At 41.3% G+C, this 22,075-nt stretch overlaps 2 protein-coding genes across 2 annotated transcripts in view; one reads left to right on the top strand and one right to left on the bottom strand.

The window, feature by feature from the left end:
- The window catches only part of LOC140461091 (uncharacterized), a 63,463-nt gene extending 59,580 nt beyond the window's left edge, over window positions 1–3,883 (top strand). The window contains exon 7 of the mRNA XM_072555867.1: window positions 28–3,883. Coding sequence (XP_072411968.1) covers window positions 28–1,021 — 994 coding nt within the window. The 3' untranslated portion in view covers window positions 1,022–3,883. The remainder of the gene's footprint in view (window positions 1–27) is intronic.
- Window positions 3,884–16,287: 12,404 nt separating this feature from the next.
- On the bottom strand, window positions 16,288–20,882 carry LOC140461090 (probable G-protein coupled receptor 139). Its single transcript, XM_072555866.1, has 3 exons — window positions 20,737–20,882; window positions 18,770–18,870; window positions 16,288–17,183 (listed from the first exon to the last, which is right to left on the bottom strand). The coding sequence occupies exons 1-3, from the start codon at window positions 20,880–20,882 to the stop codon at window positions 16,288–16,290; spliced, it is 1,143 nt and encodes a 380-aa protein (XP_072411967.1).
- Window positions 20,883–22,075: the final 1,193 nt, after the last annotated feature.

Below are 22,075 nucleotides of genomic sequence, written 5' to 3'. Positions count from 1 at the left end.
TGTGTGTGGGACAGTCTGTGAAATCTAACCTGAGATGACCAAACGTCGACGCAGTCACACTGGGGGGAGCCTGTGGAAATGTGCGGATTGTGGGAAGGGATTTCTTTACCCTTCCCAGCTGAAAACTCACCAACGCAGTCACACTGGGGAGAAGCCATTCACCTGCTCTGATTGTGGGATGGGATTCACTCAGTCATCCAGCCTGCAGGTGCACCAGCGAGTTCATACTGGGGATAGGCCATTCACCTGCTCGGTGTGTGGGAAAGCATTCACTCAGTCATCCAGCCTGCGTATGCATCAGCGAATTCACACTGGGGAGAAACCATTCACTTGCTCTGATTGTGGGAAGGGGTTCATTCTCTCATCCCACCTGCAGATACACCAGCGGGTTCACACTGGAGAGAGACCATTTACCTGCTCAGTGTGTGGCAAAGCATTTGCTCGGTCATCTAGTTTGCAGATACACCAGCGACTTCACACTGGGGAGAAACCATTCATTTGCTCTGACTGCGGTAAGGGATTCACTTCATCGTCCAGTCTACTGAAACACCAGCGAGTTCACACTGGGGAGAGGCCATTCATCTGCTCTGTGTGTGGAAAAGGATTCAGTCGCTCATCTAATCTGGTGATACACCAGCGAATTCACACTGGGGAGAAACCATTCCCCTGTTCTGAATGTGGGAAAGCGTTCAATTGCTCGTCTAATCTGCTGATACACCAAAGAATTCACACTGGGGATAGAAGATTCTCCTGTTCTGAATGTGGAAAAGCATTCAATTGCTCTTCTAAACTGCTGATACACCAGCGAGTACATACTGGAGAAAAACCATTCATCTGCTTGGATTGTGGGAAAGCATTTGCTCAGTCAACCATTCTGCTCATACACCAGCGAATTCATGGGAGGGAGAAGCCATTCACCTGCTCCAATTGTGGGAAGAGGTTTACTCAATCCTCCAACCTGCTGAAACACCAGCGAGCTCACACTGGGGACAAACATTCACTCAGTCAACTCACCTGCTGATACACCAGCTTATGGAGAGACCATTCACTTGTTCTGTATGTGGGACGTGACTTTGAACTGTAAACACTCCAGTAAAATGACTCTAGGTGGATCCCAATCACGTGCTGTGCTTGAGTAAAAGGCTTTGCAGTTTTCTAACACATCTGCAAATTCAGAAAGAACTCTCACACTAAGGAATGAACCTTTGTCATTGGCCATTTTATATTGACTTTAATAAAGTCTTTAATATAGTCAGAGAGATGTACAGCACAGTAACAGCCCAACTCATCCATGCTGACCAGATATCCCAACCCACTCTAGTCCCACCTGCCCGCACATGCCCCATACCCCTCCAAACCCTTCCTATTCATATACCCATCCAGTTGCCTTTCAATTGTACTAGCCTCCACCACTTCCTCTGGCAGCTCATTCCAGCTACCACTCTGTGTGAGAAAGTTGCCTCTCAGTAAAGTGACGTCCTTTTTAAAACGGAGTTAAGGAGAAACTTAATTAACCAGGTAGTGGTGAATCTGTGGAATTCATCACCACAGAAGCCTGTGGGGTCTAGGTCAGTGAATATACTTAGGACTGAGATAGATATCTTCTTGAGTGTCAAGGGTTGAGGGGAGAAAGCTGGAGAATGGTGTTGAGAAATGTATTAGCCATGATTGAATGATGGAGTAGACATGATGGGCTGAGTGGCCTAATTTCTGCTCCTATTTCTTATGGTGTTATCGAACTACGTCTTCTGCATCTCTCATAATTTCAGTTCCTATTAACCCTTTGGTTGATTGCTTCCCTGCTCGCTGAGCTGGAAGGTTCATTTTTCAGATGTCATGGCACCATACAAAGTAACATCTTCAGTGAGCCTCAGGAGAAAGAACTGTTGATGATTCCTGCTTTATGTTTATTTGTCTGGGTTTCTTTGGGTTGGTGCTGTCATTTCCTGTGGTGATTTGCACTTTTTTTTAACTGAACATTATAGTATACACAATATTCTGAGTCGGGACAGGATGTTCGGCCCAAATTCGCAACACCATTGTGCCAATTGCAATTCAGTCTAGAGAACATTATAAATAGAAGTTTGTAAAATGATGAGGAGAATGAATAGAGCGATTCAACAAGGCATTTTTTCCCAGAGTCGTGCAGACTAAAACTAGAGAGCACAGATTTAAGGTGGGATGGGGAAGAATTAGAAGGGACCTGAGGGGCAACCTATTCATGGAAATGGTGGTGTAGGGGGTGTGGGATGAACTGCCAGAGGTGGTGGTAGTGATGTGTATGGTTACAGGTGCTGCTCAATGTCCTAACATAAAACACATCCTAGTGGCCAATGGAGCCCACAGGAGGCTCTGGAGTGTTGAGAAGTGAAAATACGCAGACGTTGGTAAGTGCATGAGGTCCATTGTTGCGCAATTTCCCATCTCACGGCTACCTCATTCTATGGGCCTGTTTTGTTAGATACTTCATCTGCCTGAGGCTTTAAGTTCAGAGTTACTTTGATGGACTGGAATTCAGTGACCTGCAGTACATATTCCAGGCGATGACCAACCCGTTTCAGATATTTAGTTCCTCCAACAATGTCTTCATCTATGTGTAGCTCAGAATACGTTTCTAGAGCACCTGAAGAAAGTTCTGTCAACTATTTAAAACAAAAAACGCCCTTTGTAAACTGTTGTCACGTCTCTGGATGCTCCCTTCCCCCTTGTTCTGCACTGGTGGAGTTTTTGTGAGGATGAGAGCAGGAAAGTTGCTTCTCATTAAATTCACACATGCCAAGGTAGTCCCTCTTTCAACCAGACCACTGAGCATTCTAATACATTAGCTTCCCTTCCTAATAAGCAATTCCTCAGATTCCTAGTTGTCTTAAGTACATTTTCTCTCTTCCCTAACACTTCATTTTCCCACAGTTTCGCTTGTTGCAAGCTTAACGCATGTCCCAAATTGCCAAAGCACACCACCTCCAGTAATTAATCCCCACACGAAAATCCTCGTGACCCCACAAATGTCCCCATTCAAAATAAATGGCATTAAGAATTAATGATGACCACAAATCAGTTGTTAGGAAAGGAAAGTCATCTGATTCACTAATGTCCTTTAGTAAAGGAAGCTCTCACTCTCACCTGGTTCATTAAAGTCCAAGTGTGGTACCAGACCACAACAATGTTTTTGACACATCACTTTAATGGGAGGCAACAACGCCCACTATCGCATGTGTCAAATAAAAAAAAATCTATTGCTACATCTCACTACTCACTCAACATATCTATCTCGCTCTGCTGGTTTCTAAAAGTATCCTGCATTTGAAAAGAAGTGGGAAATTGAGCTTAAAGGTGCCACTTGTAACTGATTTTTGTTAAGTGATGGTGTTTCAAATTAAAGTGAGGCTGCGTAAACCGATAGGAAGTGAACAAGGTTAAAAATCACGCAACCCCAGGTCATAGTCCAACAGGTTTATTTGGAAGTACTAGCTTTCAGATCACTGCTCTTTCATCGGGTAGCTAGTGGAGGAGGATCATAGGATGCAGGATTTGTACGAAAAGATCAGTGTCATGCAATGAATATAATATATTGAACAAACCTAGATTGCTGTTAAGTCTTTCATCTTTTAGAATGGCTTGCAGGTTTTGGTTCATTAATATGTATATCTCAGAGCTTCTCTTAAGTCACATTCTTGAGATAACATTTTATTTAAAACATGTGACATATCGGCTCAGATGTATTAAAGGTGTGAGGTTAGAGACTATCTGTATCCCAATCTTGAGTCAGACTGTTACTGTTTCTAAAGTGGGAATTTATAAAATGTTATATGGATTGGCTGCCTACAGCTGTTGTGCTTTTTCTGCAAAAATAGAATGCAAATATAATTCAAATGCAAATTCACCCCATAGACTTATTTGTTTGTGTGTGTGTATTTGTGTGTGAGAGAGGGGGAGAGAGACTGAATGTCAACATGTGAGTGTGTGCATGTGAGTGCATGTTGCACACTTTCCTTTCTTCATCAACATTACTAATACATTAAGAGGGTGGAGGGAACTTCTGTGGGGAATGTAGATCAGAAAGAACCCTGCTGTACTGATCTTCATAATCACCTGCAGAGGAAGAAACGGTCTGGATGGAAGCTTTCATATGATGTTCACACCATCAACTTTGAAACAATAAATGGATGGTACACAACCACATAGTTATGTCTGAAGACCATAGCTTGCATGATGAAGTCTGCATAGACTTTTATCGAGATTTTCAACTGAGCAAATCTATTCGTATAACTCTTCATTTTCTAGTCATTCGTTGTCTCTGAGTATCCCCAAATACAGCTCCTACTCCCCTTGTTTCTATGACTCCAACTCTTACATTCCCATTCTCTCTTTCCTTCTCCCTCATGATGTTTCAGTTTCCCACTCTCGTTTTTCATCATGCTGTGTGGCTATGATGCTTAATACTTCAAGATACCTTTCATGGGTACTTAATTGTTCCTGAAATAATGACCAACGTCTAAACATGCTATAAAGTTTTCTGAAACTCAATTTGTATTCTCGAGTGTTCCATGAAAATAGAAGCGATTTTGTTGGTCCTTGCAAAATCATTACAAGGCGTGATGGTTGGAGGCTGTTTCAACTCCCTGGGGGTTCATGTAGCTGTGGACTTAATCTTGGGATGAGTCAAAAGCCAATTTACATAGAGGTTATGAAGAATTTCTTCACTCAGAAAGTAGTGCATCTTTCGAAGTATCTATCTCAGAGGACTTTGAGGTTTAAATCGATAAATGTCTTCGGACTAATGACATCAAATTACAAGAAGATGGTGCAGAAAAGTGGCATTGAGGTAAATGAGAGCAGGCTGGATGGTTTGAATGACATACCCTTCAGATTGCTCCAATCAAATCAATATCTTATAATTTCTGAAAATTGGAATGTATGCTATTCTTTCTGGTTGTTTTGCCACTGGAAAAGTCTACTTTATTCTCGCCTTATTTTGAATAGGTCTATGAATTTATTTCCCATTTTCTTACCCTCTTTATATCCCTTTGAAATCTGTTTACGTCTCTTGCTAACTTACTACCCACACTAATAACATTTAAACGTAAAACCGAGATGCAAATATCCTATTCTCTACCAATTGTAATGATTTAAGCGGACCAGGGAGGCAGTGCAGTACGTGTTTCTTAAGTGTACTTAAGAACGTTCAACAAATCTTGGCCTTGCTATCTACATTGTCATCACTTTAAAGAAAAACGTAACTGATAGGTGAAAGAGATTTCAGTATAATCGCAGTCCACTCCGTTTTGATACAAAGGAATTTTTAAGAAAAAAGAATGCTAAATGCGTCAAAACGACTGTGCTTCCAGATTTAAAAAAACTTCATTTCAAACTCTGCTGTATAAATATAAAAACATTTATTTAGACTCTGATGATTGTATTCCGGTTCACGAGCTTTTTTTGGCTGCATACTCCCCCGGGTCAGTAGGAAATGACGTGAACTACATCTCAGAGGGACGGGAGGAACTTCAACCAAAGAACGATAAGGCATAGGAATAGAAACAAATCACTTTCACCAACGAGTCAGTTCCATATGAGATAAGGAGGAAGAAGCATCGACGTTTCGGGCATAAGCCCCTCGTCTGACAACGTCGATTCTCCTGCTCGCCGGATGCTGCTTGACCTGCTGTGTGCTTTTCCAGCACCACATTCTCGATTCTGATCTCCAGCATCTGCCGAACTCACTTCCTCCTTATGAGACGCCTTCTCATGTTAGTCAACAAGAATGTTCAATAGTTCAACTGTAAATGTTTTAAAGTATTTGTGCAATAGTAAAACAACATAAACTGAAACTCTCATCAGTATGCCAAATCGGTTAAATAACCTGGCACTTATAAGCATGGAGTAATTCGGAACGCTGCAGAAATGAGATGAAACAGTTAAAATAACTGTTTTGTTGTGGGACGAATATAAAATTCGCAGTGAACAAATCATTCACAAATACAATTAATTGCTTCTCATGTCAGTTCGAGAAATGGAAGGCATGAAACAGTGAGTTGTTTACGGACCTGTAACTGACCTACATGCTGTACCTTAATAGTCCTTCTGGTGGTTCTCATTTAAAATAACTTAGGACTGATTGGAATGTGTCACTGAGCTAAAACATGAAGCTTCAGAAATGGCTTTAAAAATATAGGACCAGGCAACGGGCTCTTATTTACCATTTCCATTCTATTTTCACCTTTATGAGTGCACTGGGTAAGAAATGAATCGTAAGTTAGTTATTTTATTTTTGTGTTGTAAATCTGCATGAATTTAATTTCTTCCCTTTCATTAGCAGACTAATTTCTTTTCCAGCATTCCACGCTCTCTGATTGTAAGAGATTTCAACACATTTAATACGTATATTGTCATAGTTAAAAATCACACAACACCAGGTTATAGTCCAACAGGTTTAATTGGAAGCACACTAGCTTTCGAAGCGACGCTCCTTCATCAGGTGATTGTCCTAATATTGTCATATTACGTGACATTAGATGGCATGATGGCAAATTTGTAGAGCAATTGTATATTGATGTTAAAATGATATTGTTCATTTATTAATCTGTGCTGGAACACGAATAAAAGGTTGATTGGTTAGATATTTGGCAAAATATCATTACAATATAGTTTTTAAAAACCCATTCAGCGTGTTTAGTCTTCTTTAGAATAATAACAGTATTATGTTGCATGAATATTTAATGTCAGAATGTGATCTTCGAATTTAATTGTGCAGACATTTGAAACCTGTGAGCGTAGGTGCAAGATATATTAGCAATTATGCATTTTGGCTTGTCCTGCTATGTGTTGTAAATTTCTCTTTTAATTTGGAAAATCGATTTTTTTGTTCATCGTGAATGATCTGTTGCTGGCAAGGGGAATATTGGTTGCTTATCTTTAATTTTGACTTCAGATTAGTGTTTGCTTGTTTCTTCATCTCTTGAAGTGCACTTGATGGAGATCTGCTTAGAATGTCTGACAAGCAAATTTGATTTCGAAATGTGTAAGACGACGCTCAGAAGGTTGACCAGTTACTTTATTTAAAGGTTTTTGAAATGTCTGCTGAATGTTTTCCCCCCGCAGTTTCTGTGGCCAAAGTCTGTCAAATTCTCAGTTCTTTTCCTCTCTGTGCCTGGGCGTAAATGTCATGCATATCTCCATTTCTGTGAAGAATTTGTGATGTAAGTGTATGTGTGTTTTTAAATATTTGTGCAAAGAACAGAGAAAATTAGAGCTCGGGAACTGGGCCTTCCGTCCTCCAAGCCTGCGCTGTTCAGATCCGTGATGTAAACCTGTCACTTATTTCCTAAGGACCTGTATTCCTCTGCTCCCTGCCCATTCATGCATCTGTCTAGATACGTCTTAATAAACGCTATCATCCCTAACTCTACCACCTCTGCTGGCAACGTGTTCCAGGCATCCATCACCCTTTACATATCTCCTGTAAACTTTTCCCCTCTCATTTTGAACTCGTGACCCCTAGTAATTGAGTCCTCCACTCTGGGAAGAAAAACTTCTTACGATCCACCCCATCTGTACCTCTCATGATTTTGTCAAACTCCATCGGGTTCCCCCTCAACCTTCGTCGTTCTCATGAATATAATCCGAATCTACGCAACCTTTTTTATATAGCTGGCGCCTTCCACGCCAGGCGACATCCGGGTGAACCCACTCTCCACCCTCTCCAAAGCATCCACATCTTTTTGGTAATGTGGCGACCAGAACTGTATGCGCTATTCTAAATATCGCCTAACCAAAGTCTTATACAACCGCAACATGACCTGCCAACTCTTGTACTCAATATCCTGTCTGATGAAGGAAAGCATGCGCTAAGCCTTCTTGACCACTCTATTGACCTGCGTTGCCACCTTCAAGGTACAATGGACCTGAACACCCATATCTCTCTGTCCATCAATTTTCGTCAAGGCTTTTCCATTTACCATATATTTCGCTCTTGAATTGGATCTTCTAAAATGCATCAGCTCACATTTGCTCGGATTGAACTCCACCTGCCATTTCTCTGCCCAACTCTCCAATCTATCTATATTCTGCTGTATTCTCTGATAGTGCCTTTCATTATCAGCTACTCCACCAATCTTAGTGTCATCTGCAAACTTGCTAATCAGACCACCTATACCTTCCTCCAGATCATTTGCGTTTTTCACAAACATCAGTAGTCCCAGCACGGATCCCTGTGGAACACTACTGGTCACACATCTCCATTTTGAGAAACTCCCTTCTTGTACTACTCTCTGTCTCCTGTTGCCTAACTAGTTTTTTATCCGTCTAGCTGACACGTCCCTGGACCCCATGTGACTTCACTTTCTCCATCAGCCTACCATGCGAAAACATATCAAACGTTTTAATGAAGACCATGTATGTGGCATCTATGGCCCTTCCCTCATCAATCAACTTTCTCACTTCTATTCAATTCTATTAAATTGGTAAGACATAACCATCCCTGCACAAAATCATGTTGCCTGTCACCGATAAGTCTATTTTCTTCCAAATGGGAATAAATCCTATCCCTCAATAACTTCTCCAGCAACTTCACTACCACTGACGTCAGGCTCACTGGTCAATGGTTACTTAGATCACACTTGCTGCCCTTCTTAAACAAAGGGACAACATTAGCAATTCACCAGTCCTCCAGGACCTCACCCGTGTTCAAGGGTGCTGCAAATATATGTGTTAAGGCCCCAGAAATTTCCTCTCTCGCTTCCCTCAGTAATCTGGGATAGATCCCAGCTGGACCTGGGGTCTTGTCCACCTTGATGCCTTTTAAAATACCCAACACCTGTTCCTTCTTATGCTAACTTGAGTTAGAATAATCAAACATCTGTCCCTACCCTCAATATTCGTCACGTTCTTCTCTTCGCTGAATAACCAATACAACGTACTCATTAAGAATCACACCAATTTTCGATGACTCCACGCATAACTTTCCTCCTTTGTCTTTGAATGGGCCAAACCTTCCTCTAGTTACCCTCTTGTTCCTTACATATGAATAAAAGGCTTTGAGATTTCCCTTAAACCTGTTTGCTAAAGATATTTCATGACCCGTTTTAGACCTCTTGATTCCTCATTTCAGTTTGGTCCTACATTCCTGGTATTTGTCCAAAGCTTCGTCTGTCTTCAGTTGCCTAGCCCTTATGCATGCTTCCTTTTTCCTCTTAGCTAGTCTCCGATTTCACCTGTCACCCAGGGTTCCCGAATCTTGCCACTTCTATCCCTCAATTTCACAGACATGTCCGTCCTGAAATCTAATTAATCTCTCTTTAAAGGCCTCCCGCATATCAAATGCCCACATACCTTCAAACAGCTGCTCCCAATCCACATTCACCAGCTGTTGCCAAATTTTGGTGTGGTTGGCCTTCCGTCAATTTAGTACTCTTCCTTTAGGACCACTCTCATCATTATCCAAGAGTATTCTAAAACTTACGGAATTGTGATCACTATTCCCAAAGTAATCCCCGAAGGAAACATCAACCACCTGGCTGGGCTCGTTCCTCCAATACCAGGGCCAGAGCTTGACTTTTAACTGTTCTCGAAGTCACTCCTGGATGGTCCTTAAAACTTCTGCTCCATCTCGACCTCTAACAATGAATTAATCCCAGGCAATGTTGGGAAAACTACAATCTCCTTTCACCACCACTTTGTTGTTCCTATATCTTTCAAGAATCTACTTGCATATTTCTATCTCTATCTCATGCTTACTGCTTGGAGGCCTGTAGTATAATCCAAGCATTTTTACTGCATCTTTCCCATTACTGAGCTTTGTTCATATTGCCTTCTGAGTGTCATCTTCTTACGCATTTCAAAATCAAATTTGCTGGTCAGGCATTCTCAGCAGATCTCCATCAAATGCAGTTCAAGAGATGAAGAAACTAAGGGACAGGATGTATATGTATTTGGAAAGGCAAGGACTGATTAGGGATAGTCAATATGGCTTTGTGTGTTGGAAATCATGTCTCACAAACTTGATTGAGTTTTTTGAAGAAGTAACAAAGAAGATTGATGAGGGCAGAGCAGTAGATGTGGTCTATATGGACTTCAGTAAGGCGTTCGACAAGGTTCCCCATGGGAGACTGATTAGCAAGGTGAGATCTCATGGAATCCAGGGAGAACTAGCCATTTGGATACAGAACTGGCTCAAAGGTAGAAGACAGAGAGTGGTGGTGGAGGGTTGATTTTCAGACTGGTGGTGCTCATATCCTTCTTCTGCACAGCTGTGATATCCTCTCTGGCCAGTAATGCAACTCGTCCACTCCTTTTGCCTCTTTCTCCATCTCGCCTGAAGCAACTATATCCTGGGATACTTTGTTGGCAATCATGTCCTCCCTCAGCCATGTCTCCATAATAGCAATACCATCATACCTCCAGGTACCAATCCAAGTCCTGTTCATCTGCCTTACCTACTACACTTCTTGTGTTAAAACAAATGCACCTCAGTCCCTTTGCATTCATCATCTGCTCCCTGCCTAGTCTTTGCGTGGCACGGTGGCACAGTGGTTAGCACTGCTGCCTCACAGCGCCAGAGACCCGGGTTCAACTGACTGTGTGAAGTTTGCACGTTCTCCCCGTGTCTGCGTGGGTTTCATCCGGGTGCTCCGGTTTCCTCCCACAGTCCAAAGATGTGCAGGCCAGGTGAATTAGCCATGCTAAATTGCCCGTAGTGTTCGGTAAGGGGTAAATGTAGGGGTTTGGGTGGGTTGCGCTTCCGCAGAGCGGTGTGGACTTGTTGGGCCGAAGGGCCTGTTTCCACACTGTGAGTAATCTAATCTTATCTGTAGCAATGCGTGAGTAGGCTGACTTTAAATGAACGAGTGTGCATGTGGTTGTATGTCTAAGGTTTGTGCGTGTGGGTTTAAGTGTTTTGTTATTTGTCAGTTCTTGTTGAGCTGTCATACTTTCTGCTTTAGTTTAACAGTTTGTGCGTTCTATACAATGAGCACAAACGGCGCTCACTTAAATTTCAACCAAGATTACTCCTCCTCACCAATGCAGTTATACTTTTTTATTTATGCTTCGGACATGTCTTTTGCTGTCTCAGCCAACAATTATTGCTCGTCCCCATTTGCCTGTGTATGAATATCACTAAAGCATATCAAACCTTCGACTATGTCTGAAGTAAGGTTATCTCTCTCCCTCCCTCTCTCTCTCTCTCTCTGTGTATGTGTGTGTGTATATATATTTGCCTATCTCTGTGTGTGCTTGTGTATTTAGGTCATGATACTATGCTTTCTTTATGCATAGGCGTCCGATAGTGCTGTGCCTAATTCCACCTACAAAAGACATAGGGATAATTCTAAATTGGAGAAAGGCCAATTTTGACGGTATTAGGCAAGAACTTTCGAAAGCTGATTGGGGCAGATGTTCACAGGTAAAGGGACGGCTGGAAAATGGGAAGCCTTCAGAAATGTAATAAGGAGAATCCAGATAAAGTATATTCCTGTTAGAATGAAAGGAAAATCTGGTAGGTACAGGGAATACTGGATGACTAAAGAAATTGAGGGTTTGGTTAAGAAAAAGAAGGAAGCATACGTGAGGCAGAGACAGGATAGATCGAGTGAATCCTTGGAAGAGTATAGAGGCAGTAGGAACTTACTTAAGAGGGAAATCAGGAGGGCAAAAAGGGGACATGAGATAGATTTGGCGAATAGAATTAAGGAGAATCCAAAGGGGTTTTACAAATACATTAAGGACAAAGGGGTAACTAGGGAGAAAGTAGGGCCTCTCAAAGGTCAGCAAGGCGGCATTTGTGTGGAGCCACAGAAAAAAAGGGGAGATACTAAATGAGTATTTTGCATCAGTATTTACTGTGGAAAAGGATATGGAAGATATAGACTTAGGGAAATAGATGGTGACACATTGCAAAATGTCCAAATTACAGAGGAAGAAATGCTGGATGTCTTGAAATTCATAAAGGTGGATAAATCCCCAGGACCTGATCAGGTGTACCCGAGAACTCTATGGGAAGCTAGAGACGTGATTGCTGGGCCTCTTGCTGAGATATTTGTGTCATCGATAGTCACAGATGAGGTGCCAGAAGACTGGAGGTTGGCAAATGTGGTGCCATTGTTTAAGAAGGGTGGTAAGGACAAGCCAGAGAACTACAGGCCACTGACCTGACGTCAGTGGTGGGCAAGTTGTTGGAGGGAATCCTGAGGGACAGGATGTACATGTATTTGGAAAAGCAAGGACTGATTAGGGATAGTCAACATGGCTTTGTGCGTGGGAAATCATGTCTCACAAACATTTTTGAGTTTTCGAGGAAGTAACAAAGTGATTGATGAGGGCAGAGTGGTAGATGTGATCTATATGGACTTCAGTAATGCGTTTGACAAGGTTCCCCATGGGAGACTGATTTGCAAGGTTAGATCTCATGGAATACAGACAGAACTAGCGATTTGGATACAGAACTGGCTCAAAGGTAGAAGACAGAGGGTGGTGGTGGAGGGTTGTTTTTCAGACTGGAGGCCTGTGACCAGTGGAGTGCCACAAAGATCGGTGCTGGGTCCTCTACTTGTTGTCATTTACATAAATGATTTGGATGCGAGCATAAGAGGTACAGTTAGTAAGTTTGCAGATGACACCAAAATTGGAGGTGTAATGGACAGCGAACAGGGTTACCTCAGATTACAACAGGATCTTGACCAGATGGGCCAATGGGCTGAGAAGTGGCAGATGGAGTTTAATTCAGATAAATGCGAAGTGCTGCATTTTGGGAAAACAAATATTAGCAGGACTTATACACTTAATGGTAAGGTCCTAGGGAGTGTAGCTGAACAAAGAGACCTTGGAGTGCAGGTTCATAGCTCCTTGAAAGTGGAGTCCCAGGTAGGTAGGATAGTGAAGAAGGCATTTGGTATGCTTTCTTTTATTGGTCAGAGTATTGAGTACAGGAGCTGGGAAGTCATGTTGCGGATGTACAGGACATTGTTTAGGCCACTGTTGGAATATTGCATGCAATTCTGCTCTCCTTCCTATTGGGAAAATGTTGTGAAGCTTGAAAGGATTCAGAAAAGATTTACAGGGATGTTGCCAGGGTTGGAAGATTGAGCTATAGGAAGAGGCTGAACATGCTGGGACTGTTTTCCCTGGAGCGTTGGAGGCTGAGGGGTGAACTGATAGAGGTTTACAAAATTATGAGGGGCATGGGTTGGATAAATAAGCAAAATCATTTCCCTGGTGTCGGGGAATCCAGAACTGGAGGCATAGGTTAAGGGTGAGAGGGGAAAGATAGAAAAAAGACCTAAGGGACAACATTTTCACACAGAGGGTGGTACATGTATGGAATGAGCTGCCAGAGGAAGTGGTTGAGGCTGGTACAATTGCAACATTTAAGAGGCATTTAAATGGGTAAATGAATAGGAAGGGTTTGGAGGGATATGGGCCGGGTGCTGGCAGGTGGGACTAGATTGGGTTGGGATTTCTGGTCAACCGAAGGGTCTGTTTCTATGCTGTACACCTCTATGATTCTTCGACTCTAATTGTACACTGATGAGGCCTCCGAGATTTTGGAGTTTCTCCCGTTCCATGTGTTCTGAAGGCAGTTGTCAGACTGGGGCTAAACCAGCAACCACTCAGCTGAAACGCAGCCTCAATGTCGTTTCTTTTCACACCAAGAGTTTTGAATTTTAGCGTTGGCAGATTCACAACAATAAGTGCAACTACAAATCAAAGCGCACTCTCGCGCGTTCAACGAAAAGGCAGAGAAGAATTCTCATTAATACTGAATCAACTGTCACAGAATTTCCTCCTGGACCAGCAGAGAAAACATTCCGCAGAATACAAAGGTCTGGAAGGATGATCACTCAATCCATTTTGTGGTTAAACTGATAACTCCAGCAGAGATGAGTACGTTCTTGTTGTCACAGCTTCATCTTCACATCAGCTCTGAAAAAGCGCACTCTGATACTTCAACATACTGAAATCAGTACTGAGCACTACATACAGATATGAAACTGACAGGCAGGATGAATAGGGTCACCAGTGAACATAGACTCGTTACAACCTACGGTCTCCAAAGGTAAGAGTATAGATTGGGATATATAAGCTAAGGAGAATCAGAACAAATTCAAAATAGAAGGTGAAGACATCAGGCTCTTGGAAATAAAACACAATTTTAAACTATGAAATTTGTTAAGTGAAAGGTGAGTACATCTGAGCTGTGCGCCAATTAATGAGACTGTAGGAGTTGTATCAGTTTAATGTGCTTTGCTGCTCCATTATTAACACTCGTAACTGAAAGAAACAGTGCAGATAATTGTTTCCTTGGTTCAATCATATGGTGTGAGCGTCGCTGGCATCGCCATAATTTAGAGCTGTCATTAATTTTGTCCCACCAACATTAATAATCTGACTTCAAGTGAAGACAGTGAGTTTCTTGGAGGGGGAATTTGCAACGTTTTGCTAGCCTAAACCAATTGGAAAGTACAGGCAAAAGTGGAAACTGCTGGAAGACCTCAGCAAGTCTGGGAGTATCTGAGGAAGGGTCACTCGACCGGAAATGTTAACCCTGATTTCTCTACACAGATGCGGCTGGACCTGCAGAGTTTCCCCAGCAGTTTTCATTTTTGTCTCTCATTCACAGTATCTGGAATTCTTTCGGATGGTAGAGGCCTTGGTATGGAAGGTTATGAAGAGGCAGGCCTTCTGGCATTCCTGTAGTGTATCACGTACATAATACACATTGCTGCCTCAAAGTGTATTGAAGGTGTAAATGCCGAATTTAGAGATGAATTTACATGACGATATTGAACGTCATGTATTTCCTTACAACTAAAACTGGAGTGACCTGTGCCTCTATGTGTTGGGCAACTTTGAACTTTAACCTCAAACTGCTCACTGGCCCTATGTCTACATCAAGTGACTGATTCTAGATCATCATCTCCATGCAAACCTTCCAACATTCTTTCTCAATTTTTAAATGTTTTCTCGAATCATCCTATTCAGAGGTGTTATTCCACACCTCTAGAGTAGGACCACCTGAGCATCTCGGAGTTGAACTTCGGCCTTTAAGCTCACAGTGAGGGATACGATTACAACAGCCTTATCATAAATATGTTATATGCTTCTCGTCAGAGAGGAGTTGTCAAAGTAACTGTCTGGACCCTTACCTTTCAGATTGTAGCAGCTGACTACTGTGAAATACAGGCGCAATATGATTTGAAATACTGCTCTGCCATTCTGAACAAGGCCTGAGCGGAATTTCCCATTAGTAATGCCTTATCAACTCTTCTTTTTTTTCAAAGAATTTTCTTAGTGGCAAGCTGTATGAATTGGTATTCCTTGGAAAATCTGACTCCTTATGCCTTGACTGTTTACTTCGTATGATGGTACACGGAAGATAAATACTTATATGTAAATTACGGGCATGAAAACAATCGGGACTTGGTGAGCTCAGGGAATCATTGCACTTCATGATCCAAATACATTGTCAAAAGTGAAGAAGATTATGAACAAAGTTTCCAGTGTAACTGGTTCGGCAGTGTGCCAGGAACACATGCTAAGAGATATCGAGCATTTTAGAGACTGAATGTCATTATATATCGGTCACAAATGATCAGAAAGTACTTTGGACCTCTAGTTTGTTTTATTGTTTGTTTTAAGCTTGAGCAAACACCATTATCAACGTATTTACTAATTATGAATTTTATTACTGATCTCTCCCTTATTTGTCAGTAGCTAAGGACCAGCTTTCGCTTTTTTCACACATGACACAGTTTCAGTCGTTGAGTGTGCCTATCTTTAACTAACGTGAGTCTCCAACTCGATTTGCTATGAAGTAAAGTAGACCAATTTTGTTTATTAGGTCATGTCTCTGCAATTAATGCATCAGATGTTGCCTTTATTACAGTATATCACATCGCATTAGTGAAATTTGTTCATTTTTTTATTAATTGTGTTGTGACACAGTTTGTCGAGAGTATTGCTTTTTTAAAAAAAGGCAAATAGGTATTCTGTATCCTGACCTATGTTACACGATAACGTATTTTGGGTTTCAAAGGGGAGAGAATAATTTACATGCTGCTACAAAACTGTGAGCAACTCGATGACCTTCGAGGAATTGAATGAGTTTAGACATTTTCCTGGATATGCCACACTTTTTCCCAGAAAATATACTTTATTCACCATGAAGTACGGTCATGAACAGGGAGGAAGGAAAGAAGGAAGGAAGGAAGGAACATAGATTAAACTGACTATTTCTTGACTGAAGAGTAAGTGCTGCACAAATATGAAGCTAAGCAGTGTGAGGAAGTCTCCCTAAAATTTTACTGCGAGTATGGTGAGAGGACACATGAGAATCGTCTGGATCTCCCTGCGGAACCTACTCTGAGATACTGCATAAATGAGTACGTTGTTGCAGGAACTAAGTAGCTGGAACATGTTATTGGTTTCTTGCAAGATGTAGTCGACATTTTGGAAATCCAGGCCGTTGAAGTCTGTATCACCTTTAAAACGCGCGAGGAAGAAATGTCCCACTTCGGTGGCCCACAGCAGCAGGAAGCTGACTGAGATGGCAAAGAGCAGGATGATGGATCTCCTGCGATTTTCCACCTCTGGGTCTCTACCACACTGAACGTTTCGAAGTTTCTTCCTTGCTTTGCTGGCGGCCAGGATATGTCGTACAGTCAAGGCATTAAGCAGCAGAATGAGGAGAAAAGGGAGAATGGGAGTTAAAATGTGTTCCATCCAATCATAGGCCTGCCAGGCAGGTAAAGTAAAAAAGATGGATTTGATGTCACATAACCAGGGTAGACCATTCAGAATATATAAAGGTTTGAGGATATTGTACAAAGGGAAGTTTTTGACACAACTCAGGATACAGATCATTCCAATGAGCAGCGACGCAATTTTCACGGTGCAGTATCCAATCTTCAGGCTTTGGCAGCAGATGGACACAAAACGGTCGATAGTGAAGGCCACAGTCAGCCAGACTGAGCCCTCTCGGCTGCAGCGGGCCAGGATTGTGCTCAGTTTGCATACAGAGGTAGTGGACAATACACTGTAAATAAAGTAGATGCGGCTGATCCGATTTAGGATGCACCCAGTGATGATGACCAAAAAATCGGACACAGCTATTGCCACTAGATAGTAGGTTACACATCTGGAGAGCCCACATCGTCCTCGGGATAGTATTATAATTGACACCAAGTTGGCTGTGACAAACATAAAGTTTACTTGTACAATATAAATTATAATACCTATACTTTACATCACATGCACTTTTATCAGTTGGATGTTGCCCAGTTGAGTTCAAACATCAGCAACTGCTTCAGCCAACCGACACTGAAACCCTCCTTGTCCGAGCCTGTGTTCTCTCCAGCCTCCAACTAAGCAAAAGTAATTTGTATTTGTTCAGCATTTCATGCTGAAGTAAACATTTGGCAATATCAGGAACATTGCAGTCAGCGCCTGCCTCTACCAATGCTGTTCTTCGGTCTCTGGCTTAATTCCAGTGACGAGTTATCCACAATAATGTAAGAGTTAAATCATGTGACACATCCCGTCTCCATACCTAGACTTATTCTTTGAAAATCTAAGTTAGCTGAGGTACATTAGCACAGGGCCTGTAATTTCTCAGCTTTAATAAGCTCATCGCTAATAATTAAAAAGCCGCATAGATTAGGAACTCACATGCTGTTACCATAATTTATCTCGAAATAACTGCATCCCAACCATTTTTAAGCCCGATGTTAATCACTCCTGCTGTGCCTTTTGCTGTTGATGTCCCAAACTGTGGAACTTCCTTTCTCTAGCACTTCTCATGTCTTCCTTCAGGACATTCCTTAACTCCAAACATTTTTAATTGTGATCTTTTCTTTTGCCCAAAGTCTCTTTGCGAAGTTCTACATCAATTGTCTTTCTAAAATCCCTTGACAGTAATCATCATAACTTGTGGAAGGATAAATAACACAAGTATCAAAAATAAATGCCAAATGCACAAAAGCTAACATTATCAGACAATTTATGAAGAGATGGAAATCTATTATCTTCTTATTTCACCTTCATGTAACTTTTCTACAATTAATTCTTAAGACTTTAGAGACTGCCCAAAAACAACACAAGACTCTAGAATAGTTAAACCATTTTCGAGTTCGCATTGCAATTTTCACCGCAAAGAATTGTGTATAATATAATATAATATAATATATATATAATGTTATCCAACGTGATTATTGTGCTGTAGTCATTCAATCTTCAATATATAGGCAATAAGAGCTGGGGTAGTCCAATTGCCTCTTTCATCTTTCTCCATGATTCAGCTTTCTTCTCACTTGTTCTCCACGTCAATGTTAACACAAACAGATCAGTGCCAGAAACTGCACTTTTATACATTGCTACAACATGATTCAACGTTATACTATTTCAGAATAAAATTCAATACCAAACAATGTAACATATGATTATTCAGACAATGCTGTAGACACTCTTCAGTATTAACATAATCTCAGAAACTTTTGTTGATGAAATGTGCAATAGAAAACTTTGGATGTAATCTTGCATTTCCTATTGATTCAAGCACAAGCAATGCACTTCATTTCACCCTTATGCAATAAAATAGCATACAACACGCAGTAAGAAGTGTATGATAATACCACTTCATGATCCAGTTTCTGTCCATTCCCATCTAGAGAGGATTGAATCTAAGAGAATAATATCCAACCTAGTTATCAAAAGAAATGGATAAGATTTGAGGAGATTTATACATAAATTCAAACTTCGTTTGCCACACATTTCTTACCTGGGAAACCAACAGCAGCGATAATGGGGTAGCAAATGGCATAAAACAATCCTTTCACTGGCCCGTGCATGGTCCTTTCAAAACTAATGAAATTCTCCAAGCTGCACAATTCAATTGTACAACAGTTTCAAAGCGCCTCTTATTTATTCTACCTGAGAGTCTTCAGAGAGAATCTAAATTGCATCATGCAGCGCAGTTGCAGTTCAATAAACAGATTAACACACAGTTATGAAACTTCTTTTTGCAACATTGGCAAATGAGTAATTCCATTTTCTTTTTTTACCAGACTGCTCGCAACGAATGTTTAGGCTATTCTTCCAAATCCATTTATAGTATATCTAACAACTGGAGTGTCTGATAGGAGATGCTGACTGGAGGTCCTATTACTATCCTGATATTGCCCCTTCTCATCTTTTCGGCTTGGTGCTTAATTATTCTGTAAATGAGGGGATCAGGTTCGTTCCTGTAATTTATTTGTTTGTGACGTTATCATATGTATAATATTTATCATTGAACAATTCTGAATGGTAGTGTGTAAAACGCAAATGTGGAACACAATGCAACCACTCCTGCAAAATAGAAATATTTGAAAAACTTTGTGTCTCCGACCAAGCCACACACACAGAAAGTGCATTAGAACTTTGGAGAATGATTCTCGTGTAGGAACAATGGAGAAAGGCTCAGCCAAAAGTATAAAGACGAAAACATCTCAGTCCATGCTCCAAATGGGAGTACGTACTGAGATACGACTTAAATATAACAGCACCATGTGCAAGGAAACGAATCATGGCCACTGTAAAGATAAAACCTACATACGTTTGGTGATAAGAGCAAGAAGACAGGTTTGCTCCACGGTGCATGCGTGTCGCTAACCTAACCAACATTTATTATCAATCATCCCTATTTGTCAGTGAGAAGGTGATGAGGAACCATGGCAATATATTTTATGTTAATACTCTGCCAAAACTCTGACAGCGGGAGTTTGAGGATCTCCACTCACCAACACTGAAGTAATGGCGAAATGTTTCGGAGTCGAGATAGCAAATATAGATTGGATGGGAACACACAGTTTGTGGTGTTCCCATGTACCCGCTGCCCTTGTCCTTCTGGATGGAAGTGATCGTTGGTTTGGAGTCTGAACTCGGAAGAGACCTGATGAACTTCTGGATTGCACTTTGTCGACGGCTGGAAGTCTGAAAGAAAACAGATAGTGCTGAAGAAACTCACCAGGTCTTGCTGTATATGTAGAGAGGGAACGAGTTGACATTTCGAGTCTTCAGATACAACTGCTACTGTGCAACGTGGGATTAGCTAGTCTGCTTTGTTCTGAATGCTATATAAATTTGACGTGTGCTCTGCGAGCTATCGAAGAAAGTGGAGATTATTTCATCATAATCTTTTGACATGCATCCAGTTCAACGTCTTTGGTGAATCAGTAGGTAAATTGCTCCCTGCAAGGGCTTCTAATCTCTGATCTGCTTTTGAAACCTCAGTATTTCAATGGTATATCCATTTCAGCTTCTGTTCAATGGTAACACTCAGGCTATTGATAGCGGAGGAATTTAGCTAAGGTAATGTAATTTTATGTCCACGGGCCCATTAAGGAAAACACTTCAATCAATCATTTTAACGTCAGCATCAAACATTTACTTGTTGTGGACCCATCTTCACCATTTTGGCCGATTGCCTTGTGTGCTGTTGCGATTCAGTACGCATCTAAACACTTTTTAACATTTTCAAGTTTCTTGCCTTCACTGTGTGCAATGAGTTCTGCATCCCCAACGACCTTTGGGAGAGTTTGTTTCCTCAAATCCCTTTTGAAACTGTTGCTTCTTAACTTAAAAATCCATGGCCTGTTGTCGACCCGTTTAGTAAGGGGGACTTTGCTCCCGACCTACCCGATCTGAGCCACTGATAAATTCTTTCCATCTTAATTGCAACATAATGAGGAAGTGAACCACATTTACACGTCCAAAGGAAAACACACAAACATATTCACCACGAGTATTGGGGTTATGAGAAGTGACAAATACGCAAACGAGAAGTTGTCATCTTTCATCTTGTTGAACGTTGCACTGTACTTCCCTTCTTTGTTTTCTTCTTGCATCGACATTTTTTTGCGTCTGTGTCAGTAAGTGGCTTTTTCCCGTTATTGTCTGACAGGTTTGTAATTAAATTTGCGCTGGATATTGAAGACAATCTAATCCCAAAATGAGAACCAAGAGTGGGTCAATGTGAAATGTAGGCGAAAATGAGTGGCAAAGTTTGGGAGGAGGTGGAGTTAAGAAGTCGAAGCGGAAACTGACGTTATTGATTATTGGCAGCAATGCCAAAGTGGATGTAGGTTTGCTCGCTGACCTGGAAGGTTCATTTCCAGTTGTTTCATCACCCTACTACATAACATCTTCAGTGGGCCTCCGGGAAGCACTGCTTATAATTCCTGCTTTCTACTTACATATTTGGGTTACTCTGGGTTGGTGATGTCATTTCCTGTGGTGATGTCATTTCGTGTGGTGATTTCATTTCCTGTTCTTTTTCTGAGGGTGTGGTGGATGTGGTCTAACTCAATGTGTTTGGTGATAGAGTTTCGGTTGGAATTCCATGCTTCTCGTTCCAGTCACACACCAGAATTCCTAGAAGCATGGCATTCCAACTGGAACTCTATCAACAAACACATTAAGTTAGACCCCATCTACCACCCCCTGAAACAAAGAACAGGCAATGACATCACAACAGGAAATGATGTCACCATATGAAATGACATCACCAACCCAAAGAAACCCAAACATATAAATAGAAAGCAGGAATTATCATCAGTGATTCGCCGGGAGGCCCACTGGCGACGTTAACTAGTAGAGTGATTAATCATCTCTCTTGAAATGAACCTTCCAGCTCAGCGAGCAAACCTGCATCCAAAACCTCAATCTGAGCTACAAATCTTCTCAAAACTCACTAATGCCTATGTGCGTTAATTCATTTCTACAGATACAGAGTCCAAGACTCGCAGTGATTTTTCTTGAGTTATAAAATAGTGTGCAATGTGAATGTCACAACACCAAACAAACTTTATTAACAAATGCTTCATTGTGCAAAATCCCGGAACATCATGAATTTTAAATATTTTGATCGTCTATGGAAAACAATATTCCTGAAATATCGACATGCAGAATAATGTGCAAGTTAAAAAGTTTCGTAAAAATTATAAAGATATTGTCAAGGTTGGATGGTTTGACCTACAGAAAGAGTTTGAATTTGTTAGGCCTAATCTCCCTGGACTGTCGGAAGCTGAGGGATCATTGAGTCATA

This window comes from Chiloscyllium punctatum, chromosome 36 (genome assembly GCF_047496795.1).
Source record: "Chiloscyllium punctatum isolate Juve2018m chromosome 36, sChiPun1.3, whole genome shotgun sequence".
In the NCBI taxonomy this organism is placed as follows: Eukaryota; Metazoa; Chordata; class Chondrichthyes; order Orectolobiformes; family Hemiscylliidae; genus Chiloscyllium; species Chiloscyllium punctatum.
Note: the sequence above shows the minus strand (reverse complement) of the source record. Positions and strands in the feature narration are given on the sequence as shown.

Excerpts from the sequence above, each read along its gene's own strand:
- LOC140461090 (XM_072555866.1), bottom strand. The coding sequence starts at position 20,882 with ATGTCGATGCAAGAAGAAAACAAAGAAGGGAAGTACAGTGCAACGTTC. Across the intron at positions 18,871-20,736 it reads GTGTGTTTTCCTTTGGACGT|CTTGGAGAATTTCATTAGTT; the intron begins GTAAATGTGGTT and ends TGAATTGTGCAG. Across the intron at positions 17,184-18,769 it reads CGCTGCTGTTGGTTTCCCAG|CCAACTTGGTGTCAATTATA; the intron begins GTAAGAAATGTG and ends TGTTTGTCACAG.